Genomic DNA, 14,120 nt, shown 5'->3' on the forward strand with positions numbered 1-14,120 from the left:
TAATGTAATTGTCTATGGGTGCCTAGTGTGGCCATAACTTTGAGGCGGTTGTATGTTACTAAAGGTGTTAAGACTTGTCAAGGTGGCAATGTTTGATTTTGCCTTGGATTCCCAACACAATCTGAGTGAGAAGTTACACCTAACTGGTGAGTTGTTAAAGGTCTGGTTGGATAAAAGTGTTTGTGGTAACAAGTAGATTTGTAATGCATCCTTACCCAGGTGTGTCTTGGTTGTGTGCCATGGAATGACTTGAAAATATAAAAAAACAAGTTTTAAAAACTAATGGCTTTTTTATTAGGTCCCCACAGATGGCGCTAATTAATAAGTTACAAAATCTAATATACTTAGGAATGAGGTTGATATGTTGGATAATTAGTTAATCTTTTAGTTTAAACAATCTGATCCATTCTTATTAGTCACGGTGTCTGGTAGTTGTGGTAGAAGTAAATGGTGTCTGGTGAGCCAAGTGATCGGTAGTTGTGATAGTAGAGGGTGATGCCGGATGAGCGAGGTGACTAATAGTTGTGGTAGTAGCAGTAAGTGCTTGGTTAGCTAGGTGACCGGTTGATGTTGCCCGTAAAAGAGCTCATTTGATGGACGTGAAAACTCTTTAATGATAAAGTCTATGATTTTATTGAGAAAGAAATGCAATGATATTTTAGAGAGATAAACTTTAAAAACATGTATGCTGAAAATGATAAGAATGAAGAGATTGTTAACCTTTGACTTGAAGAATTCATGGTGTATTTATAGCCCATGATTTTTTTTTTTTGTGGATATAAGGGGTTGAAATGTAATTTTATCCTTGTGATATTTTGAATTGTACTGTATTCAAAATAATACGTATTAGATCAAAATATATTACCGAGAGACCCGTGTGAAGTCCTAAAAAAATCCTTGACAAATATTGAGCTTGAGCCGATTAAAGATGAAAAATGAATCCAAGCACGTTGCTTGAGTCCAAGCATGTTGGATCGGGATACACTCCCTGACCCAAGCCCACAGGATTATTAGGCATGTCACACCTCTACGGGGCGTGCTGGTGTGTGCCTAATTGGATATATGCCATGCATACCCGGAATGAGCTTGAGTTTTTTGTTAGAACTCATAGCTTACAAGGAATTAAATATTTCAATATTAATATAAAAAACACATACATACATACATGTACTTGCTTCAAGTATATAAATTAATTATTTTTTATTAAATAATAAAATCTAGTTAATAAATACTTATATGTATAGTTAAAATTCAATAAATAATTTATAATATTTAAATTTTTTATTATACAAATAAAAAATATAATATAAATATTAAAAAAATCCTACCCACGGTAACCATTACCATCCACTCATAGAAAAAGAAAAGAAAACCACGTGCAATGGACTGCCAGTTGTAATCTTGAATGTACCACGTGGATAGAGGAGCCAAGATGCTATGCCACCTGTAATGTCCACACAAAGGAGAGAGTGTACTTCTATTGACTCGAGGAGCTCGAGCAACGCATCAAGGAATGTGAAGCTGATTTTTTTTTTTTTTAAAAAAAATATTTTTAAATTATTTTTTTAAATGTTTTTAAATAATTTTGATTTAATATAAAAAAATTTTAAAAAAATAAAAAATATTATTTTAATAAATTTTTAAATAAAAATATTTTAAAAATTAACAGATACTAATTCCCGATCATCCCATTAAAATCAGTCAATAATTATGGTGGAGATACAGTGTCATTTCTTAAAAATCATCATTTATGATATTAGAAAAGTATTTGAGAGTATAATTTTGATTATTTTTTAAAGTGTTTTTTTAAAATGTTTATTCTAAAAATTAAAATAATATTTTTTTATTTTTAAAAATTAAATTAAAATAATTTGAAAATATTAAAAAATATATTAATTTAAAATAATAAAAAAAAACATTTCAAAAAAAAAAAACATTTCAAAAAAAAAAAAACAGACCGTGATGTGCAGAAGCTGGAAATTCTTGTTCAAGTGTGTCATTTTGCTTGTATTGATGAATCCTTGTCATGTTAGATCATGAACTCTCATTTTTGGCGAAGGAACAATTAAATGCGCTGAGTATAATCATAAGGTATATCTTTCTTTCTTCTGCTCTGTTCCTTTCCTAAATCTCCATTTCCTTTCTTTCTTCTGCTCGGAGGTGTTTTTTTTCTTGTTTTTAGAGTTTTTATTGGGCCATTTTACATAGATTTTCTAGACTTGTGTAGTTTGGTACCCTCAATTTGGTATCATATTTTTCCTCTTCGAGGGTAAACTAATCGATTGACCTTTCATATTCATGGAGCTCCAATGCATAAGACTTAAATTTGTCATATATTCAAATTACAAGTAGTATCACCTCATTCTAGTCTCCCACCATAGTTACTTGACTGCTTGATCAATCCAAAGCTGATAAATGAGAAGCCTTGTGTAAATGTTCTTTATAAATGTCCACAATCTAGGAGCCAGTCACAAAGTGTCCTGCAGGTTGAGCAGTTGGAGCAAGAGGTAGCTGATCTAAGGCAAGTCCTTGCCTATAACGCCATGCTTAAGGTTAGTATTGCCTAATATTCTTCCATGATTTCCAAGGCAAGTCCTTTTTTTGGCTTATTCTTAGGATTCCCTAGCTCAGTACTTTTGAATTCTGATCTTTGTTGCTTTGTATGTGCTGAAGAAAGCAAATTGTATAAAGGGAAACTCTAGATGATTTGGGAATAAATCTAGAGATTGTTGATCTCTTCGGTGTTTTTGGGTCATTTACTTTAATTAACCAAGCTGAACTGAAATTGGTTGGTTTGAACCGGTTTTGATTTTTAATTTAAAAAATAAAAAATTTTGGTTTGATTATTTTTTAGATGAAAACAGAACTGAAAACGCTCACCCCTAATAAAAATCACATAAAAGGGGATAATGAAACAACATTAAGTGATAGGTGAAATATTTTGGTTTGCATGTATGCTTTGTTGCTGACTATTTTTGTAATTCTAATGTACACAGTAAGAAAGCTGAGAAGTCAGATTAATTAATTCTAATGGCTTTCAAGAGAGAAGTGAAACCCAGTGGGGGTTGTAACTGGCGGTCAGATTCTCCGAATGAAAGACCACTGGTGCATTTCTTCAAGATAATCCTTCCTTGTATCTTAGATTACAAGAAGCTGGTAATTCACAACTTTGACTTGCTTAATATTACTAAATTATGGATTCTCCATCTAGTAAAATGTACTAGTCTTCCTTTCATGTTTCCTTTCCATTTTGATTCTGCAGAACTATTATATAAATATCTAGAAAACGATCTATTGTATAGCGCACTGGCCACAACAAAGTTTAATATTCATCCATTCAACTATAATGTTGCAAAAGATAAACAATGTTGCAAAAAATACGATTTCTTTTCTTGCATCAAAGACTGCTTTGATTAAACATGAACCTAAGACATTAAAGCTGATCATTATGTTTCTATGAATGTCTCTGAACTTCTTAAACAAGAGTTGATTGTTCTATATAGATTTTTGATAAAAGATACAATGTTAACTGAAAATTGAATGTGACTTCTGGATCTTGATATTGGTGATGTTAATGTGGTAGAGATAAATTATAGAGAATGGTGATGGATGGTCATGTGTTTCTAGTGTGCATGCATGGTTGCCTATCTCCATGTTTATTTCTCTTGTTTTCTTGAATTTGGCCCCTGCTGGCTGAATTCTACTCACCCGAGGAAGAGAATCAAGTCCCTACTCTGTCCCTGCATTGTTGCTGGGAGGGTGCCACTAGGCTACAGCCCAATTGTCAACAAGTTTCTGAGAAATAACTGTTTCACTTTGCATAGAGTAGTGCTTCATGCTTTGCCACTCTTATCCCAGTGATACTCTGTTCACCTAAGTGATTAGCTTAAATCTATAGATAATGAAAATCATGTGATGCTACAATTATATAAAGCCTAAAACATATTGTTCAAAGTGCTTTGGTTGATTTTGTCTTGCATCAGAACATTTAAGCTAACTAAATTTAAGTACTTTTGCAGAGGATTCCGAATAAGTTTGTGAGGAGATATGGTGAAGAACTTTCTGGTGTTGCTAAAGTCATTGTTCCTTCTGGTCATGCTTGGGAGATAGGCTTAACAAAAGACCAGAGCAATATCTGGTTTGATGAGGGTTGGCAAAAGTTTGTAGAGCATCATTCAATTCGTTTTGGATACCTTTTAGTCTTTGCATATAGAGGTTGCTGTAATTTTAGTGTTCTCATATTTGATATGAGTGGTTGTGAGATTCAATATCCATGCCCAAGTGTTGGACCAACTAGCGCTAAAAAGACTAATTATGGTGAGAAACGTTTCTTCAATCCTGTAGAAAAAATGGAAGATGAAGACTATTGAAATCTCTGGTTGCAAGATTGCATCTCTTAATTAATGTGTTTTGAAAAGTACAGATTTAAATGGATTTGGAAGGAAAGGAAAATCCAGCGAAAGACACAATGCTTCAGCTGAGCAAAATCTTGGGATGAAAAGGCGTCGAAGGTGTATTTCTGTGCAGCAGAGCCAAAATTTGAAGCAATTCAGTGACAAAACGAGTGAAAAGTTTGTGAAGGAAGTGGATGCTGAGATAATTGATTTAGAAGATGATAGAGAGTCGAGGAAAGAGAAGATGAACTATCATCGCATGTCTAGGACCTGTCGACCCTTGTTGAATGAAATCAAGGACAGAGGTGAAATTGATAGGCTCTTTATATAATTCAAATATTGGTGTTGAAATTTTGTGCTCTTTGTTTTTTGTACTGAATCCTTTAAATGCAGACAAAAATAAGTTACTGACAAAAAGTGAAGATGCAGGGATTGTTGCTGGTATCCCAGCACGGGCATTCCCTGAAAGAAGCAGGGTAATTCGTCCTGTCAAAAAGGTCGAGCCTGAAAGTCCTTCTTTCAAGGTCACATTGAAGCCATATAATATCCATAAGCATCTTTTGGTAAGGCATTTGATAGAATATGGTCAAGAAAATTATATTGTCTTGTTAAAAATTTATAAATATCCTGTTGATTTCTAAGTCTCTTTGCTCTTGTGCAGTATGTGCCGTGTGGATTTGCCAGAAGGCATTTGCTAGGAGGTCCTGCGGTTATTAAACTTAAGGTTTCCAATGAAAGATACTGGCCTGTACAAGTTGTCCGGCATGAACATCGGCGAGTGACCCTAACAAAAGGGTGGAGCAAATTTATCGGCGAAAATGATTTGGTGGAAGGAGATGTCTGTACCTTTGAACTGGTCGAGGACAATGGTTCTCTGCTGAAAGTTACAGTATCCCGTGATGGTAAGCCTTTGAAATGATTTGTAGGTAAAAGCAAAAATGTTAAGGATTGTTTGATAGCTTATGCTTCATCATGTATGTTCCACTTACCTCCACGTCCAAGACTTGCGTTGTGCCTTTTTCTGGCTATATTTATATTGACAATTAGAATCCAGTTATGAATCCAAAATAGCTCGTTGGATACCCTTTACGTTTTCCCATACGGTATGCCTCAGATTTCTTTTTTTGTGAACAGAAAGTACTTCAGTTCCGGTGCCTGTTTGGGGCTTTAATAAACTAATCAGTTTCTCGAAAACAATCTAGTTAAAAAGAGATGTAGCAGAAACCACTTTCTTCTTAGCAGACAAAGGGTGTTCTTTGCCCCTTAAATTACAGAGCCCTGTCGTAATTCCCATTTTACCAAGGCCAGGGCTGGAGCTCATCACTTTAATCCGTTCATTGTAGCTATAAGACATTGTTTGCTGTTCTTGAGTGCTTACAAGTTACTAGAATACTATATAGATTTCCAACAAAGGATTGATGTTTTGATTTCAATGATGTTGCCGTGGTAGACGTTAATCACAGAGGAATACTTGTGAAGTTCACATGCTTCAAGTTACGTGTACATGTGTGTGTTTTAATATTCATTGTGGCTAAATTACCCTTGCTAAGAGAGGGGTCTAGAGTCCATTTAGGAAAGTTACGGCTTTCAGTCAGGGGTGTTTAAAAAAACAGGTTTATTTGATTTGAATCGAACTTAATCTAACGTGGATATTGCAAATAATAATGGGTCAAATAAATTAGGAAATAGATATTACGGGTTGAGTGGCGATCAACTTGACATGGCTCCTATACTTTATATTTTTTAAAATTTTAAATTTTATAAATTGTGAATTGAGTATTCATTTTTAAAAAATATTTAGGTTCAAAGTTTTTTTTGAGTAATCTTCCTATTAATGTTTTTAAAAAATAAAGAAAAAAAAAAGCATTTTTATAATTAGAATTTAATAGTGGTATAAATTATGAAAATTATACTTAACAATAAGAGGTATCATCATCTATATTGTAGGTCTTTCCTCAAATGCACATCCATTAAAATTAACAATATAAGCTCCCTAACTTATTTATATATTTAGCCTTTTCGGATTCAATTTTATTTTTAATAATATAACATTTCTAAATTTTTTACAATTTTCAGAAAATATTTTCTACTTATATTTTTTAAGAAAACACTTTCCTGGAAATCAAGCTAAATTTTTCTTTTACTGAAAAATATTTTCCATTAACTAACTTTTTTTAATAATAAATAAATATAAAAATAATTTTTTAAAAATCACTTTTCAAAAAAAAAAAAAAGTATAAGACAGTTGATGCATTAACCATCTTTCTTTGCTGTATTTGTCTTGGGGGTTCCAATATTTTGGACACAATTTCTTAGAGAGGCCCTATTATGTGACGATGATGGTCCATAAAGAAACTAATAGGCCGGCCTGCTAATTGTAAATTTTGTTGAATGAAAAGAAGGCAGCGTGAATCTAGATGATTTACGTGTCACTTGCTTGCTGAAATTCCTAGTCCACCAAACATAGCTCAGAGTTCTTACAATAAATACTTGCTCCAACGGTAAAATATTGTCACAGTAGCAATTCGCCTAAGACTACAGCAATGGCTACCCGGAAGGAAGTGCGGCCACCCAGGAGTCTTCAGGCGGATCAGAGCCCGTCGTGGCATTTCTTCAAGATAATCACTCAGAGTACCTTAAAAGATAAGAAGCTGGTAATTTTGATTGCATGCATGGGATAGTTAGGGATTCCTGCTCACTTGATGCATAAAATCTATAGCTAACTAGTAGATTGATTGTCTTTTATATTTATTCTTCCCGATGAACATTTTTTTATGTGTTGCATGATTGAGGTTAGAAATGAGATAAATTGGAATTTGGCTTTGCATGAAGCAAAAAGAAAAGTCTTGTCATTCTTGAAAAGCTTTGTCCTTTTCATGAAAGTTCCTGATTTAAGTTAATTTCTAGCAAATTATCTTGGTCACTGCTGGGCCAGAAAGGATCTATTTTTCCTTTTCTTTTGTGTAGAGTGGAAGAAATGTTCTTTTCTATTGAAAAAAGGCCTTTCCAGGGCCAATAAGTTGTGCTGATAAAGATTGAATGTAAGTGACAAGCCAGGATGCATGTGACTTTTGAACTTCGATTTCAGTGACTTTAATGTTGTTGATACTATAAAAGCTATAGAGGGGCAACGATGAAAGGCTAGATGTTTCAACTTTAAGTGAAACATCTACAGAATAATAGTTACCGCTCTTGTATTTCCAATCAGTATCAGTCATCTATTTTTTTCTGAAATGAGATAGTTCTTGGTTTATGAAAAATGAAAGTTATGACTCTGTTGCAATTATATAGAAAAACAAATTGTACATGGAACATTTGATTTCTTTATCTGAGTATCTGCAGAGGATTCCAAATAAGTTTGCGAGGAAATTTGGGGAAGAACTTTCTGATGTTGCTAAAGTTGTTCTACCCAATGGCCATTCCTGGCAAATAGGATTAACAAAAGCCAACAACAGCGTTTCGTTTGATGATGGTTGGCTACAGTTCTTAGAGCACCATTCAGTCGGTTATGGGCACCTTTTAGTCTTTGGATATAGAGGTTGCTCTAATTTTAATGCTCTCATATTTGATAAGACTGCATGTGAGATTCCGTATCATAGATGCAGGGGAGGGACTAGTGGTGGAAAGATCAATTACGATGAAAAATGTTCACTATATGATGTAGATGTAATGAAAGATGAAGGTACAATTGAAAGCATTGATTCCCAATATTGTTGCGCGCTGGAAAGTGGAGTTTTTGATGAAGATGCAGGGGAATCAAGACAAAAGCACCCATCTAAGCCTCCTCCATCAGAGAACAATGCCCAAGAGAGGCCATGTTTTGAACGTTCCGGTGACAAAAGAGGCAAAATACCTGTGATGAAAGAGCATATTGTTATGGCCGAGTTAGATGATACTGATGAATCAACGAGAAGGAAGCTGTCTAAGAAATGTAGATTGCCTAGGCCACATGGATCCTTGGTAGATGAAACCAAGGTCAACAAGGGGAAATCTAAAATTAAATTTGGTAAGCCCTTTTATGTTATTTGGATATCATTTTGTGATCTGGTGTAACCTTTTTGTTTCTGATTGCGAGCTCCATCATAAGCAGATGAAACTGAATTTTCACTGCTCTGCGGAGAAGATACGGACATCATTGCTTGTGGATTTGCAAAGGCTTCAGAAGAAAGCAAGAAGGCAATTCATGCCGCCAGAATGTTCAGGCCTAAACATCCTTCTTTCATGGTCCTGTTACGGTCATACAATAAGTGTTTTGTGGTAATCTCATAAATAAGATATGTTCATCAAGTTTACAAGTTACACATTCACTTCTTAATTCTTCTTGTTTTGTGTAGCCTGTGCCGGCTGAATTCTCTAAAAGACATTTAAGTGGAGTTTCAGAACATATTAAACTTCAAGTTTCTGATGGAAGACAATGGCCTCTCCGTCTCAATAAAACACAACGTGCCCGCATGATTATGTCAAGGGGATGGAATGAATTTAAAAGGGAAAACAACTTGAAGGAAGGAGATGTATGTGTTTTTGAGCTGATCAAGAACAAAAAAATTTCACTACAAGTTTCAATGTTCCGTGCAGTTGATGGCAGCGGACCTTCAAATTGACTTGCAGTGTAAGAGCAACTGCTTTTATAATTTCTTCATTTCCTATTCTTTATTTGCAACGAGGAAATTACAGATTTGTTACAGATTTTGGTCTCTTAGCAAATGTTACAGATTTGTTTGGAATTTGCAGACTATTCCACTCAGTTTCATCAATGACAGGAAATTAAAGTATTATAGTTTGTAAGAATTACAGCTATCAAGCTTTTATTTTGTTGGCAAATCAGATAGTACCAATTATACTTGTTGATTCAACTTATATATGCGTTCTCTCGGATGATTCTTTGCTTTCTATGCAGCTTGGAGGCACATAAAAGCACTCGGTGGAAGCAAACACAAAAGTGGGAAACTCTCTTAGAATTTCTCGTGTCCTGTAATGTATAAATAAAATGTACAAAAAAGCTTTTTGAAACACTCTCTCTAGCAGTGCACTGGTGCTCAGTGTGCAGTAGCTAGATGAATGAACTGTGCATGTATTATACTCTCTTTAAGGTTTATTTCCCCTAAATGCCACAGACTACTGGCATCAACGTTCTGAAAATGCTAATTCCAATCATGTCCAAACCTGATTGCTTTATGTTATGTGAACAATGGCAATGTGCGTGTGTTCTTCCCTGCTGTAAATTGCTTTGAAAAAACTTATCTTTGACCATTCCCTCTGGAACACTTTTCTGAGAATTAGAACATATACTAAAACTGTCAGTGTTTCACCGGGGAAACGCTGAGCAGATTTTTTTTTTTTAATGCCTTTAAGGTTTTTTTTGTGTTAGTTTTTTTTCTTTTAATTATTTTTTTAAATTTAGTTTGTTAATGTTAAATTTTTTTATTTAATTATCAGATTTTCATAACACAAATCCTGGGTTAGACGGGTTAATCTAGTTTGACAAGTGAATCCAGTTAATTCAGATTTTTTTTCTTTTTCTTCATTAATTTTTTTTTTCCTGTTGGTTTTTTTTCTTTATTTTTTTAATTAATCTATTTAATTATCATATTTTTATGACACCACTTTGCAGCCAAACCCACATCTAAAGCTTTTGGATCCGGTGTTGCAGTCAGATTTATTTAAACTTAAGTAATATAAGTTTAATATTATTATTAATATTATAAATATTATTCTCGGGTCAATCGTTGCAGCTAAATTCAAGGCTCTTGGGTATATCTTTATATAAAAACTTAACACTCTTAAATCTTAGTCTTTTTTTATATTTTTTATGAAAGACAAAAAGTAACCCGTGATGTATGTTTTTTTTTTTTCTTTTTCTTTTTAAGCTTTTTACTGTGAATTGCACAATGAAAAAGTTGATGTATTTAGGTTTTTTTTTTTGTTTTTTTTTTTTCTTAACTTTCTTTCTATTTAGTTATTAGACTTTCATGACATGAATCCCAAGTTTGACGGGTTAACCTAGTTGATTCAAATTTTTTTCTTTTTCTTCATTAGTTTTTTTTTCCTGTGGGTTTTTTTCTCTTTGCTTTTTCCTTTTTAATTAATCTTTTTTTAAAATTTAGTTTATTAATATTAAATTTTTTTTTTCTATTTAGTTATCTTACTTTCATGACATGAATTCCAGGTTTGACGAGTTAACCCAATTGATTCATATTTTTTTTCTTTTTCATTATTAGTTTTTTTTCTTCCGATTTCATCTTTTAATATTGTATACAGTACACAATGAAATAGCCGATGCCTTTATTTATTTTTATTTTGCTTTTTTTTTATGCCTTTCACGATGGACTGCATAGTACAGTTCATAGTGAAAAGGCTGATGCCTTCTTCTTTTTTAATTAATTTTTTTTATTTAATTTGTTGATATTAATTTTTTTTCTATTTAGTTATCATTCTTTCATGACTTGGATCTCAGGTTTGACGGGTTAACCCAGTTAATTTATATTTATTTTTCTTTTTTTTCATTAGTTTTTTTTCTTCTTATAAGTTTTTTTTTCTTTTAATTTTTTTTAATTAATATTTTTTTTTATTTAATTTTTTTCATCAATATTAATTTTTTTATTTAATTATTGGCTAATGCCTTTAGTTTTTTTTTTCTTTTTACTTTTTTGTCATTTTTATATAAACTGATGTCTTTTGTTTGTTTTTTTTAATTATTTTTTTTTCATTTAATTTAGTTTGTTAATGTTTAATTGTTTTTTCTATTTACTTATCAAACTTTCATGATATGGATCCCGGGTTTGACAGGTTAACCTAGTTTGACAGGTTAGCCCAGTTAATTCTGCGTAACCCGTCATTTTTTTTTTCTATTTAGTTATTAAACTTTCACGACACGAATCCAAGGTTTAACGGGTTAATCTAGTTAATTCAGATTTTTTTTTTCTTTTTCTTCATTAGTTTTTTTTCCTTCCTGTCACACTTTTATGATACACTTTACAGTCAGACCCATATCCAAAACTATTGGGTCTAGTATTGCAGCTAGACCCACTTAAACTTGGGTCATGTAAATTTAATGTTATTATTAATATTATAAATATTATTTTTTAGTGAAGCGTTATAGCCAAACTCAAGATTTTTTGGTATAGATTCATAAAAAGACTTAGCATTTTTAGATCTTAACTTTTTTATATGAAAAAAAATAACTCGCAGCATCGCACGGGTCATGTAACTAGTGTGTGTATATATATATATATTCGCTACTTTGAAATTGGGCCTGGGTCTGAGTTCTCTTCAGGTATGTAATAGAAGTGGAGACGATGAAAGCTCTGGACTGTTAAATTATTCAAATTTGTAGGCCAACATCTCTACAAACCAGGCCCAGTGGCCTCATTTTTTTATTTTCCTGGCTAGCATTTTGATTTTGAAGGTGCCCTATCTTTTCTTACCCTTGAAAATATTCTGTAGCCTGTAGTCCATCTAATCTGCTTGTCCACCATTCATCCTCTCCCTGCCTTATCCATCCTCTCTCATTATTTTCCATACAAAAGTCTCCATTTCCTTTCTTTTCAATCATATTTTGCTAAACCTCTAACTAGACAGACACCATAAAAAACAAGGTAACCACAGATTCCTCCTCTGTCAGGCGTAAAATGATTATCTCTTTAAATTATATAATTAATAACTTCAATATTTCTGCTTGCTGTATACAAAGGCTGATCTTATTTCGTTCTTTCATTATATGTAGCAGGTTTTGTGTCAATGGCAGCAACCTCGGCAACATTTTCTCCACCAACACTTGTTGCTTCCGCAGTTAGCAGTCCCAAGAGGAAGCAAACCAATGTAAATTACATAACAGGACTGAATTCTTTTGGTGGGCTAAAAGCTCACAACAGCGTGAGTTCATTAGGCTTGTCAGCAGGCACTGAGCAGTCGTTTGCAAAGATTGTGAGTTCATTGAGAGCTCCATCGAAAGGTAAAGGCGGAAGTGGAGGTGCTCTCTCTTCAACCTGTAGCGATGTTGGTGAGATATTTAGGATAGCAGCAATCATGAATGGGCTTGTACTTGTTGGGGTTGCTGTCGGGTTCGTTCTTCTTCGAATCGAGGCTTTTGTGGAGGAGACTGAGTGAGAAATTTTAGCTACCTTTGGTGTTTCTTGGTTGGTTGTTCTTTATCAAGGATGTACCTTAATTTCTTTGTTATTTATTTATGCAGTGCTGGGTTTTTTTGGATGTCTGAACCAAACCAGCAAATTAAGTTTCAACAGATGAAGCTGTATGAAAAAAATATTAATAAAAAGGAATTCGTTTCTGGTTTTTCACAGGTTAATTAAAAGGTTTACTAGAAACTGTATTTTTTTCGTGTTAAAAACTAAATAAGAAGCGATTTTAAATTTGAAAATCTATTTATGATTAAAAAAAAAAAAACATAAGAAAAAACTGGAAACTTCATTCTTATAAAGGGTCTAATTGCTGTAATCATCATTTGTTAAACTTGTTGATTGGTTGATTTGAAAAACACAACATTTCAAAGCCTAAACCAAGTTAAGTTTTTAGTTGAACCGAATTAAATATTGATTTGGATTAACTAGTTATATTTTTAGTATTTTAGTTGGACTTGATCAAAGGAATAACTTTTTTTTTTTTTTTCTAGAAAGACTATTTACACGAACATCATTTAAAATTTGTCCCGTGAGAAATAACATTTACCTTTTTAAAGTTTGTGTTTGGTATTATAGTAGGTTTCATAATTTAGTTTTAAAAAAATAAGTTTAAGAAAAACACTTTTAATTACAATTAAAAAAAATATTTTAAAATATATATATTTTGGTTAAAACTGCTTTAATATGAATTTTGCAAACAAAATAAATGAAAAACATGTTATTTTAACTTCTATAAAATCAAGATTTAAAACACAATTATATGATACTTAGTATAAAAAGCAGAAATATTTAGCCAACTAAATGATTTTTTCTTTGTGATTGGCAAAAAATAGAAGTTAACAACTTAACATAGTACCAAATTGCTAAAAGATAGAATTTTGGAAGCTAAAGGTTGAAGAATTAGTTCTCATCATTATCAAACTTTGATTAGCTACCATAAATTAAAAATTAAATATAGAAAAAATAAGGGTTCTTTAAATGGAAAAACCAAGGGTTCTTTGAGATTAATTTCTCATTCACTCACAATTTGTTTAAAAGCATATTAATTAAAAAAAAATTCCAACAATCCTCCACATAAAATGAAATTATCTCACTATTTTAAAAATGACTCAAAGATTTGTCGAGAGATATTGATTTCGTAAATAACTACATCAAGATAGATAGTTTTTGGTTTTGAACCTTCCTTAATAAAATATTATCGGATTTAGTTGGCTAAGTAGTAAATGCGATGTCTTGAGTTATTCAATCTATGTGTAAACCTAGATAATAGTACTCATATAGTTTTTTACCTAGAGACTTTCTTTGGTTCTTATTGTTGTATTTATTTTGGCCTTAAATAACGTTTGAATTCATTAGTGCTTTAGAAAATTCAGTTTTTATCGAAATTCTCAAAGAAACGATCATATTTCTCACTTATATAGGTGATCTTTCATTAAGAGTATTATGCTCTACTCCACTTAGTGTGCCAAGATATGAAAATCATTAAGAGCTTAAATCACACTTTATTACGTTGTAGCTCACACTTATTTTATCATAGAAATAAACAGGAAATAATATTTTTCTTGTGCTACCAAGAATATTAAATAAT

General features: G+C 32.4%; 3 protein-coding genes across 10 annotated transcripts; all 3 read left to right on the forward strand.

Moving 5' to 3' along the window:
* Nucleotides 1-1,947: 1,947 nt before the first annotated feature.
* LOC118050723 (B3 domain-containing transcription factor VRN1) lies at nt 1,948-5,476 on the forward strand. Of its 5 annotated transcripts, none has more exons than XM_035061160.2 (7): nt 1,948-2,091; nt 2,462-2,552; nt 2,997-3,156; nt 4,020-4,317; nt 4,424-4,699; nt 4,788-4,957; nt 5,056-5,476. In XM_035061160.2, the coding sequence occupies exons 3-7, from the start codon at nt 3,031-3,033 to the stop codon at nt 5,311-5,313; spliced, it is 1,128 nt and encodes a 375-aa protein (XP_034917051.1). In that variant the 5' UTR covers nt 1,948-2,091; nt 2,462-2,552; nt 2,997-3,030; the 3' UTR covers nt 5,314-5,476. The 5 variants fall into 5 exon arrangements, with proteins under 5 accessions (XP_034917051.1, XP_034917050.1, XP_034917052.1 ...); XM_035061159.2 differs by having other exon boundaries at nt 2,487-2,552; XM_035061161.2 differs by having other exon boundaries at nt 2,487-2,552; nt 4,818-4,957.
* Nucleotides 5,477-6,567: 1,091 nt separating this feature from the next.
* LOC118050724 (B3 domain-containing transcription factor VRN1) lies at nt 6,568-9,600 on the forward strand. Of its 3 annotated transcripts, XR_004687916.2 has the most exons (6): nt 6,568-7,048; nt 7,737-8,400; nt 8,485-8,651; nt 8,729-9,003; nt 9,126-9,175; nt 9,292-9,600. XR_004687916.2 is itself a non-coding variant. In XM_073408573.1 (5 exons), exons 1-4 carry the CDS (start codon nt 6,938-6,940, stop codon nt 8,993-8,995), a joined length of 1,209 nt encoding a protein of 402 aa, XP_073264674.1. In that variant the 5' UTR covers nt 6,568-6,937; the 3' UTR covers nt 8,996-9,003; nt 9,126-9,277. The 3 variants fall into 3 exon arrangements, 2 of the variants coding, with proteins under 2 accessions (XP_073264674.1, XP_034917054.1); XM_073408573.1 differs by lacking the exon at nt 9,292-9,600 and having other exon boundaries at nt 9,126-9,277; XM_035061163.2 differs by lacking the exon at nt 9,126-9,175 and having other exon boundaries at nt 6,569-7,048; nt 9,292-9,586.
* Nucleotides 9,601-11,827: 2,227 nt separating this feature from the next.
* On the forward strand, nt 11,828-12,686 carry LOC118050726 (uncharacterized). 2 transcript variants are annotated; one of them, XM_035061164.2, is made up of 2 exons: nt 11,828-11,989; nt 12,118-12,686. In XM_035061164.2, exon 2 carries the CDS (start codon nt 12,132-12,134, stop codon nt 12,498-12,500), a length of 369 nt encoding a protein of 122 aa, XP_034917055.1. In that variant the 5' UTR covers nt 11,828-11,989; nt 12,118-12,131; the 3' UTR covers nt 12,501-12,686. The 2 variants fall into 2 exon arrangements, with proteins under 2 accessions (XP_034917055.1, XP_034917056.1); XM_035061165.2 differs by having other exon boundaries at nt 12,121-12,686.
* The last annotated feature ends 1,434 nt before the right edge of the window (nt 12,687-14,120 follow it).

Source organism: Populus alba, chromosome 4, assembly GCF_005239225.2.
Source record: "Populus alba chromosome 4, ASM523922v2, whole genome shotgun sequence".
NCBI lineage: Eukaryota > Viridiplantae > Streptophyta > Magnoliopsida > Malpighiales > Salicaceae > Populus > Populus alba.